Source organism: Emys orbicularis, chromosome 18, assembly GCF_028017835.1.
Source record: "Emys orbicularis isolate rEmyOrb1 chromosome 18, rEmyOrb1.hap1, whole genome shotgun sequence".
NCBI lineage: Eukaryota > Metazoa > Chordata > Testudines > Emydidae > Emys > Emys orbicularis.
The window spans coordinates 20,530,881-20,542,113 of record NC_088700.1 but is presented as its reverse complement, the minus strand read 5'-3'; the positions used below and the strand labels follow the sequence as shown (position 1 = coordinate 20,542,113).

At 48.7% G+C, this 11,233-nt stretch overlaps 1 protein-coding gene across 1 annotated transcript; it reads right to left on the bottom strand.

Moving 5' to 3' along the window:
- Nucleotides 1-10,288: 10,288 nt before the first annotated feature.
- LOC135891439 (zinc finger protein 436-like) lies at nt 10,289-11,233 on the bottom strand. The gene has a single exon (XM_065418994.1). The coding sequence runs from the start codon at nt 11,231-11,233 to the stop codon at nt 10,289-10,291; it is 945 nt and encodes a 314-aa protein (XP_065275066.1).

Genomic DNA, 11,233 nt, shown 5'->3' with positions numbered 1-11,233 from the left:
GCTGTGTTAGCATCTCAGCCCTGGGAGCCTTTCATATCATATGAAAATACAAGAAATAAACTCCACCTCGGAACTCTAATCTCCCTTACACCCCAGTTCCCACGTTCCAGCTGTAAAATGGCTTCCCCTTGGCTTGTTGTGCAGACACTTTCCCAACTTCAAGAATCTGATAAGAAAGTTTCCTGTCACATTGTACCTCCTGTGTGACTCAGTAAATATTTTGGTGCCAGTGGTCTGCTTCCCATTAATTTTACTTGCTTTCCTTTAAGTGTTGGTGTCAGCAATTCTTCATTTAACTCCTTTATACCAAAGAGTTGAGATTATTTTCCAGCTAGAGCTTCATTCCACGGATGTCAGGGTGGAAGATCAATCTGGCCAAGAAGGATATGTAATTATTTTTCTTGACAGCCTAAGCATTGCAAAATCTCTGAGAGTATGTTTACACCTGCTCCAAGACAGTGGCGCTGTTAGATCATTAGATCCCGAGAAAGGATTTCACAGGGTTGAACACATATGTTCATATCCTGGTTTTTACTTGCTACCTAGTGCTTTACACGGTGAAGAACTGCAGGTTTGATATTGTTGTAGTCTTCAGATTGATCTCAGTTCTAACTACTTGTTTGTTGTTAAATTGTTCATAGAATCATAGAATATCAGGGTTGGAAGGGACCTCAGGAGGTCATCTAGTCCAACCCCCTGCTCAAAGCAGGACCAATCCCCAACTAAATCATCCCAGCCAGGGCTTTGTCAAGACTGACCTTAAAAACCTCTAAGGAAGGAGATTCCACCACCTCCCTAGGTAACCCATTCCAGTGCTTCACCACCCTCCTAGTGAAAAAGTTTTTCCTAATATCCAACCTAAACCTCCGCAACTGCAACTTGAGACCATTACTCCTTGTTCTGCATCAGGTACCACTGAGAACAGTCTAGATCCATCCTCTTTGGAACCCCCTTTCAGGTAGTTGAAAGCAGCTTTCAAATCCCCCCTCATTCTTCTCTTCTGCAGACTAAACAATCCCAGTTCCCTCAGCCTCTCCTCATAAGTCAGGTGCTCCAGCCCCCTAATCATTTTTGTTGCCCTCCGCTGGACTCTTTCCAATTTTTCCACATCCTTCTTGTAGTGTGGGGCCCAAAACTGGACACAGTACTCCAGATGAGGCCTCACCAATGTTGAATAGAGGGGAATGATCACGTCCCTCGATGTGCTGGCAATGCCCCTACTTATACAGCCCAAAATGCCGTTAGCCTTCTTGGCAACAAGGGCACACTGTTGACTCATATCCAGCTTCTTGTCCACTGTAACCCCTAGTAATCTCCTTTTCTGCAGAACTGCTTCCTAGCCATTCGGTCCCTAGTCTGTAACAGTGCATGGGATTCTTCCATCCTAAGTGCAGGACTCTGCACTTGTCCTTGTTGAACCTCATCAGGTTTCTTTTGGCCCAATCCTCTAATTTGTCTAGGTCCTTCTGTATCCTATCCCTACCCTCCAGCGTATCTACCACTCCTCCCAGCTTAGTGTCATCTGCAAACTTGCTGAGAGTGCAGTCCACGCCATCCTCCAGATCATTAATGAAGATATTGAACAAAAACCGGCCCCAGGACCGACCCCTGGGGCACTCCACTTGAAACCGGCTGCCAACTAGACATTGAGCCGTTGATCACTACCCGTTGAGCCCGACCCCATGGACTTGTGCAGCACATCCGGCCCCATGGACTTGTGCTCGTCCAGTTTTTCTAAATATTCCCGAACCATTTCTTTCTCCACAGAGGACTGGTCACCTTCTCCCCATACTGTGCTGCCCAGTGCAGCAGTCTGGGAGCTGACCTTGTTCGTGAAGACAGAGGCAAAAAAATCATAGAGTACATTAGCTTTTTCCACATCCTCTGTCACTAGGTTACCTCCCTCATTCAGTAAGGGGCCCACATTTTCCTTGACTTTCTTCTTGTTGCTAACATACCTGAAGAAACCCTTCTTGTTACTCTTAACATCTCTTGCTAGCTGCAACTCCAAGTGTGATTTGGCCTTCCTGATTTCACTCCTGCATGCCTGAGCAATATTTTTATACTCCTCCCTGGTCATTTGTCCAATCTTCCACTTCTTGTAAGCTTCTTTTTTGCGTTTAAGGTCAGCAAGGATTTCACTGTTAAGCCAAGCTGGTCACCTGCCATATTTACTGTTCTTTCTACACATCGGGATGGTTTTTTCCTGCAACCTCAATAAGGATTCTTTAAAATACAGCCAGCTCTCCTGGACTCCTTTCCCCCTCATGTTATTCTCCCAGGGGATCCTGCCCATCAGTTCCCTGAGGGAGTCAAAGTCTGCTTTTCTGAAGTCCAGGGTCTGTATTCTGCTGCTCTCCTTTCTTCCTTGTGTCAGGATCCTGAACTCGACCATCTCATGGTCACTGCCTCCCAGGTTCCCATCCACTTTTGCTTCCCCTACTAATTCTTCCCTGTTTGTGAGCAGCAGGTCTAGAAGAGCTCTGCCCCTAGTTGGTTCCTCCAGCACTTGCACCAGGAAATTGTCCCCTACACTTTCCAAAAACTTCCTGGATTGTCTGTGCACCGCTGTATTGCTCTCCCAGCAGATATCGGGGTGATTAAAGTCTCCCATGAGAACCAGGGCCTGCGATCTAGTAACTTCTGCTAGTTGCCGGAAGAAAGCCTCGTCCACCTCATCCCCCTGGTCTGGTGGTCTATAGCAGACTCCCACCACAACATCACCCTTGTTGCTCACATTTCTCAACTTAATCCAGAGACTCTCAGGTTTTTCTGCAGTTTCATACCGGAGCTCTGAGCAGTCATACTCCTCTCTTACATACAATGCAACTCCCCCACCTTTTCTGCCCTGCCTGTCCTTCCTGAACAGTTTATATCCATCCATGACAGTGCTCCAGTCATGTGAGTTATCCCACCAAGTCTGTTATTCCAATGACATCATAGTTCCTTGACTGTGCCAGGACTTCCAGTTCTCCCTGCTTGTTTCCCAGGCTTCCTGTATTTGTGTATAGGCACTTAAGTTAACTTGCTGATTGTCCCGCTTTCTCAGTCTGAGACAGGAGTCCTCCCCTCTTGCGCTCTCCTGCTCGTGCTTCTTCCCGGCATCCCACTTCCCCACTTACCTCAGGGCTTTGGTCTCCTTCCCCCGGTGAACCTAGTTTAAATGATACTGCTTCTAGAGCAGAGGAGGCTTTTGATTCCATGACATCAGAAGTCTATTCTATTCTATTCTAATACCCAGTAGTGCATTATGTGACATGACTGACATCTGTCACGTGTGGTTTGTTCTCTTGTATCCCTTCCCCGGGGGAGACTGCGTGCAGTGGAATGTTTTGGCAGTGTGTGGGGTGTTGTGGGGTGTTTATTAATGTACATGTTATTTCATATTTATATTAGAACAGGCAGGTTGAAGAAATGTACCTTGTATTTGAAGTGGAGGCTGATGACGTTCATGACGATTTTTAGTTGAGGGGGCGGGGGGAGGGAATTGACACAGTCTCGGCCTGCCCCCAGAGAAGGTTTTGTCTTCCACACAGAGGAGCTTTGCTGCTGTCAGTCTGAGAGGCATGTAATGTATACACCTCAGAGTGTGTGTGTGTGTGTGTGTGTGTGTGTGTGTGTGTGTGAACTCTGCATGTTTAAACTCAAGTAGCTTCCTCTTAATTGTTGTATGGGGGGACAAAGTTGAACTGAATCTCAAATAATGCTCACCTGTTGTTGCTGGTGACCCAGCATTTCCTTTATCTCCTAAAGAAAGAAGTTTCAGATCTTGTGTTATCTGGATATCGCATCCTGATCTGAGTGTGCAACCCAGCATTGGTATTAATCCCAGGCTAGGGCCCACGAATACTGATGTTCCCTTTCACTGCTCTATTAAAAACATCTAAGCAACATTTCCAGGGTGGTGAATTTGCCTCGGAGGCTCAGGCTGTAAGGCCAGCTTGCCTTTTAACCCAAGAGCTGTATTAAAATGCCTGTTACGTGCAGCATGTTGGGAATACGTGTCAGAAAAGCAAGATTTCAGAAGTTCCTTCCTCGGACCATGTGAAATGACAGGTACTATTATTACAGCCCAAACCCCGAAGAATCTCTTGGTGCATTGCAGCGAAACGGAGCCGCTGCCATCAAACTCCAGGATACAGCCCTGGGATGCTGCGTGACCCATTGGATGGATCCAAATGAGATGATAAGAAGAGATGGGGAAGAGGGAATAACTAAAGCAGCAGATGACTCACACAGGACACACAGCAGCTCCCCCACAGCACTGCATCATCATCAGGAAGCGATTGCAGGGGAACAGACAGCGCACAAGCCGCCGGGTATGGAGGTATTTGGAAAGCAGCCACCAATCCCATGACACTGAGTTCAGAGGCTCCTGCACGTTGCAAGTGAGGTATCAATTAATAGAACATTTGGTGCAATCTTTTGAAAATTCTAATGAGCCATTCTCAGCCTCACGGATGCGACGTGGGGTTTGTGACCGCTTGTCTTCTCTCTGTCCCTCTAGCCTGGAGCAGATGGCAAGGGCAGGTCACTTCTCCTAGGACGTGCATTTGCATGTGAGGGCCTGGTCCCGCCTTTGTTGCTCTGCTTGTGCCTCCCTTGTGGCACCAGTCCTCTGGGAACAATCCTCAGGTAATACAACCACGATGTAATCATTGCCTTGCATGCCTATCCTGTGCTGCCAGTGCCATGCTCCCTGTCTCTCTGGCCTCAGCTCAGCAAAGCACTGGAGAACGGGCTTAGCTTGAACCAGGTGCTTACTGATGTCAGTGGAACATAAACATGCTTAAAGTTAAGCAAGTGCTTAACTGTTTTGCTGAATCAAGGCCTCTCTCAATGTGAGTAACATCAGAAAAGCAGGTGCACCCTCCCCCGAAAGCGCTAACCCTTATGTCCAGGGAGGCCAGTAGCACCTTTTCTCCTGGTGAAAAAGGGAACTATTGAGCTGAGATGCAGTGGCAGAGCTCTGAACCTGCTCACCTGTGCAGGAACAGGAGGGGCCTGTATAAAGTCCGGTAGCTGGCTACGGATGCAGGGCTGTTGCTGGGAAAGGCTGCAGTCGCTCCCTGAGTGGAGGGAGTTGGGAGGCTGGCAAACCCGCCTGGGGGAAAGCCAGATATGGAGGAAGAAGCCTAGGGAAACAGCAGCAAGGGGTAGGATTGTATTGGACTGTGGCTGCTTGTTATAGGGTCTCTGGGCTGGAACCCAGGTGTAGAAGGCAGGCTGGGTTCCCCTACCAGCTGCCGGGAAGCGGTACAGGGTGTTGGAGGTGCCAGGCAGCCAGTGGGTCTGGAAAGATGGTGAATTCCCCAGAAGGGGAGGACATCAGTGACCTGGCCGGAGGGCCAAGCCACGAGGAGGAGACTGCAGTCCTTGGAGCGAGAGGGGCCGCAGGGCAAGACAGCACGGGAGAAGACATCACCGGAGCAGAAGCACGGGGTCTGGTATAACTAATACTCAGAGGACAGCCAGCAGGAGGTGCCTTGAGCAGTGAGTGGCCCCTGTGCCATAAGGGTAAAAACAAACAAACCACAAGAATGTTGTGATTATTCCAAACCCAAGTCTGACAAGCCCCAAAAATTCAGAGTTAAGGTTTCCTAGATTCCAAGGCCAGAAGGGCCCATTGTTATTGTCTATTCTGACTTCCTGTATAGCACAGGCCAGAGAACTGCCCCAAACTAATTCTTAGCGCAGAGCTTTCAGAAAACCATCCAGTGTTGGCTTAAAAATGGTCAGTGATGGAGAATCCACCACAACCCTTGGGAAATTGCCCCAATGCTCATTGTCAAATATGTAGGCTTAACTTCCAGTCTGAATTTGTCCAGCTTCAACCTCCAGTCATTGGATCGTGTTACACCTTTCTCTGGTAGATTGAAGAGCCCCTTATTAAATATTTGTTCCCCATGTAGGCACTTAGACTGTGACCATGTTTAAAAGGGGACTGGATAAATTCATGGTGGCTAAGTCCATAAATGGCTATTAGCCAGGATGGGTAAGAATGGTGTCCCTAGCCTCTGTTCGTCGGAGGATGGAGATGGATGGCAGGAGAGAGATCACTTGATCATTGCCTGTTAGGTTCACTCCCTCTGGGGCACCTGGCATTGGCCACTGTCGGTAGACAGATACTGGGCTAGATGGACCTTTGGTCTGACCCAGTACGGCCTTTCTTATGTTCTTATGTTCTTATGACCAAGTCAACCCACAACCTTCTCTTTAAGCTAAATAGATCGAGCTCTTTGAGTCTATCACTATAAGGCAGGTTTTCTACTCCTTTCATCATTCTCGTAGCTCTTCTCTGAACCCTCTCCAACTTATTAACGTCCTTCATGAATTGAGGGCACCAGAACTGGACACAGGATTCCAGCAGCAGTCACACCAGTGCCAAATACAGAGGTATAATAACCTCTCTACTGCGACTCAAGATTCCCGTATTTAGACATCCCAGGATTGCATTAGCTTTTTTGGCCACGGCTTCACACTGAGAACTCATGTTTAGCTGATTATCAACCATGAGCCCCAAATCTTTTTCAGAGTCACTGCTTCCCAGGATAGAGTCCTCCATCCTATAAGTACGGCCTACATTGTTTGTTAAACTAACCGAGTGCAAAGCTGAGATTATCCCAAGGGCATCACTTAGAGGTGGTTAAGAATTTTCAGTCAAAGCCATTTTTCAGACGAAAACTGGGTTTTCAACAAAATAATATTTTTTTTTTTGCAAAAAAGTGTCTGCTTTCAGTGGAAAATCTTGAATTTTCATTAAAAAAAAAAAAGGAGCGTCCCCAGTGGTGCCCCTGTCATGATGCGCTGCCTCCCCTCACCAAGACAGAAGATTGTGGTGCCTCATGAGAAATGTAGTCTGATCAGTGAGTCCAGCCAATAGAGGACAGTGGGAGTATGAAACAGCTGAACCACAACTCCCAGGAGGCACCATGGTGGCATTTCAGAATTGAACTATATCATTTTTTGGGCAGAAATATTTCAGTTTTTGAGGTTTTTTTGGTGAAACGCCATGTTCCAACCAGCTTTCGTTCCATAGCAAAGAGCACTGTGTAGATATTTGCATATGCTAATGGCATAATTGTCCTTGCCTTTGAAACCCAGTCTCACTGCATCTTTTCCATCACTAACTCGTATGAGTGCACATTTTAGGTCCAGCGTCCCACATAGTGTCCGGACCCTGGGTGTGGCTAACAGCAGCAGATAAGAGGAGACAATTGTCAAGAGAATCTGAGACACCGTGTACTTGTTATTTAATACAGAAACAAACTTTAAAGAACCACCCCATCGGCTCTTCATCATCCAACTGGTCTTGACCTGATAAACTCTCAATTCTGTGTTTGCTCGGTAGGGTCTAGCCAGAAGGGCCATACTGTTAAAGTGACTCATCTGTCACTCACCTGGGCAGGTGTCCTCACAGAGCCCTGCCGCCAAGCAGAGTAAAGCTATGAGGCTTTGCTCTGCTGCTCTCCCCATGGCTGGTGCTGGTCTCCGCAATGTCAGCTCAATCCATCTCTGCTTTAGCAGTTCAACCCTCTCTTAGCCTTTTATATGCAATAGGAATAGCTGCCACCTTTGAACCCTCAACTCCCATCATCCGTAATTCCCACTTTCCAGTCATTTCCCCTTGGAAGATTGTGTGGAAACATTTTATTTATTAACGAGGTGGAGGCTGTTTGTTTCCTGGGCCTGCTTTGTCATCTGTTACCTAGTTGATTGCAAAACTGCTGGGGATGTTTGGTCTTATTTCCAACTGGAGAGCTTACCTGCATGCTCACAGGGCTTCAATGCACATTGTACGGGTGCAAGTGGGGAGGAAGGGGTGTGTTGGCTCTCTGCACAGGATGATTTCCCCCCTAAATCTTGTCTAGATAGGGGAAAAGGTTGTTTGTTTTCCGAGCTCTCCATCAATGATCAGAATTAGATGGCTCCGTGAACAGTCTGACAACGCACAGAAGCCTCAGTCCTGGCTGACAATAGAGCTGGAAGGGCAAGAGAAGGAGGAGATGGGATCATCTCATTCCAAACTCAGACTGTCTCTAGCCCATCACCAAACATTTTAGTGACACACTGCGAAGGAAACGATACTGGACTGGAAACGGGGTGGTTCTGTTTGAGTGAGAGCTGCAGCCTGGCATGAGAAATGCATGTGCCTGCACATTCTGATGAGACACTAATTGCTAAATATTCCCTCGTTTGCCCAGCCTTTGGGGAGAATACACGCTTGGGCCTGCTGCTTGGGCTCTGGGTGGACTGGGGATAGGGTGTGTGTGGTGGGAGGGTCTTCATTCTCTGGACATCTTGAATATGCAGGCATGGAGAATGACAGATGATACCAGGCCATTTAGAATCCAGGCTGCTGGTTCATCCATAGTTTGGAACCTGTGGGTAATGGCCTAAGCCCCACACCTAGGGCCAGATTTTAAAAGGTATTCAGGTGCCTAAGGATGTAGACCGGCATCTAGTGGGATTTTCTAAAGAACCTAATGAGGTTAGGCACCTAGGCACCTGGTGGGATTTTCAAAAGTTTCTGCAGCTTCAGGCACCTAAATATCTTTAAAAATCTGGCCTTTAGGTGTTTTTCAACCTTTAGGTGTTTTATTATTTGTATGGTAGTAGCACCAAGGAACTTCAGTCATGGACAGGGCCCGTTGTGCTAGGCACTGGACAGACACAGACCAAAAAGATGGCCCCGGTCCCTACAATCTACATATTTTAAAGCCTGCTTCCCCTTTCTAATGTGTCTTTTCATCCCATTCTGTTTCCTTGCTTATTTTACCTTCTCGCTAATTAGTTCCAAACAGGGTTAATGTGGAGATTAAATCAGCTTTAGTATACCAGCCCTGGCAGGCTCAGGAAACCCCTGCTAACTCCTTTGGCAGGGTGCGGCAGAACCTGGGGGAGAGAGCGTGCTGTTTTCTTTAGCGAGCAAAGCGAAGGCCCAGACACCAGCAGCATAACAGAGCTGTGGGCTTCTTTTTCTTTAGCGTGTTGCATACAGTCGGTTCAGTTCCTGATTGGTAAAAGGTGCACAATTCACAGATGTCCTTATTCATGTTATGGGAATGTCCCAATTTCATCAATTTTCGGAGCAGCATCTATAATCACAGGATATGAACCACCCAACCTTTCACTCCCACTTTGATACTTATCACCACTACTATACGGTACAATTTATTTATGTTGTGTTTTCGATGGTCAAACATATTATTAACTTTTGGAAACACTGTTACATGAAACCGGATGGAGAACATGCATTCTGTACAAGCACAAGGGAAACTCATACCAAATAAGGGCCCAGTCATGCCAACGCTTATCAAGCATAGTACCTACTAGTGTCTGCAGTCACATTGAAGTCAGCGGGACTATATATGTTAGTATGCAGTCTGCATGGTACTAACTGTGTGCAGCAGTGATCCCAAGAGAGAAATGGGAGGGTTTTTATTTAATTTGGCCATTTTAATTTGACATCGCTATATAGCCAAACTCCGGTTGAAAACGCCTATATGGATATTTCATCTATCCACGTCCCTGCAGCAGCTGAACCTAAATCTTGCAGCAAAGTCTCTGGATTCTGCAGTGCTCTGTTGCAGCAGACTAGAAATTTGGTGGCAGTTTCATTTAAATGAAGAATGGAGGCTTTTATGATTTTGGTATGAAAATGAACACCACTATCAATACAGCTGCCCTGGTGTTAGTTTTGACTTACCCCCGCCTGCAAAATCAGTTTGTTGGTTTTCAACCAGCTCTGCCATTTAGATTACCCGGTTTCACATGCATTTAGCCTCTGATGTGTTTACTTGTCCACTCCTTTTAACACTCCAAACTTTCCTTAATTGGAGGGCATCTCAGAACACCCCTTCTTTGACCAGCTCACTCCCTGCCCCAGGCCAAGACGTGCACGGCTCAGGATTCCCCAGGCAACCCAAATGAAAAAAAGATTTGCCAGCTAATAAAAAGGAAAAAAGAGAATGTAAATATGGAAATTCACTGACACTCAAACAGGCCCAGAGTTACCTGGGAACCCCGCTCCGTTCACTCACCCAACTCAAACCATCATGACTCACCAACAACACCCACTTCTGCCTCCTTTCCTGGTTCCCATCACCTTGCATCCCAAACGATCCCTTCCCACAGCATCTCCTCATTGTCTCCTCAACCCACCGCATCCCAAGAGCAGCACATGAGTGGGAAAGAGCTCCACATGCCCAAAAAGGAGGAGATGCCCGTGTCTTGGTGGGATGTGGCCTGTAGCTGTCGGCCCATGGTTTTCACATGGGCCGGGCTCTTAGCCTGTGTGGATTCTCTGGTGTGTAATAAGGTTTGAGCTCCGGCTGAAGCTCCGCCCACAGTGGGCACAGGTGTAGGGCCTGTCGCCCGCGTGGGTCCGCTGATGCTGGAGGAGATTGGACCTTGCGCCGAAGCTCCTCCCGCACTGGGCGCACTCGTGCTGCCGCTCCCCCGTGTGGATCTTCTGGTGCTCGCTCAGCTCTGAGCCGCGGCTGAAGCTTTTCCCGCACTGGGCGCACTGGCGGGGCGCGTCCGCCGTGTGGAGTCTCTGGTGCCTGATGAGGGCGGAGCTCATGGAGAAGCTCCTCCCACACTGGGCGCACTGGTAGGGCCGCTCGCCCGTGTGGATGGTCCAGTGCTGCATGAGGTGGGAACTCAGGCTGAAGCTCTTCCCGCATGCGCAGCGGTAGGGCCGCTCGCCCGTGTGCGTCCGCTGGTGCTGCACCAGGTGGGAGCTGACGCTGAAGCTCCGCCCGCATTCAGCGCACACGTAAGGCCGCTCGCCCGTGTGGATCCGCTGGTGCCGGACCAGGTGGGAGCTGACCCGGAAGCTCTTTCCGCACTCGGCGCAGTCGTAGGGCCGCTCGCCAGTGTGGATCCGCTGGTGCCGCAGGAAGGTGGAGCTCTGGGTGAAGCGTTTCCCGCACTCGGGGCAGGCATAGGGCCGCTCCCCCGTGTGGGTTCTCTGATGGATGATCAGAGACGAGCTCTTGTTGAAGCTCTTCCCGCAGTCCGTGCACGTATGGGTGAGGCCATCGCCCACCTGAGCAGATTTACCCCGGCTCTGTGCCGGCAGGTTCCTCCGCCGCTTTTCTGATCCGCACCGAGTCTCCCGGGCTCCTCCCCACTCGGGGCTCTGGGATCTTGTGGGTAAAGTCGCGGGAGGCTCCACCACCTCAGGCACTTCATGCAGGGGCTTCTGCTCCTCATTCTTTCTCGGCAT

Bases quoted from the DNA above. Each gene is read 5' to 3' on its own strand.
- LOC135891439 (XM_065418994.1), bottom strand. From the start codon at position 11,233: ATGCCGAGAAAGAATGAGGAGCAGAAGCCCCTGCATGAAGTGCCTGAG.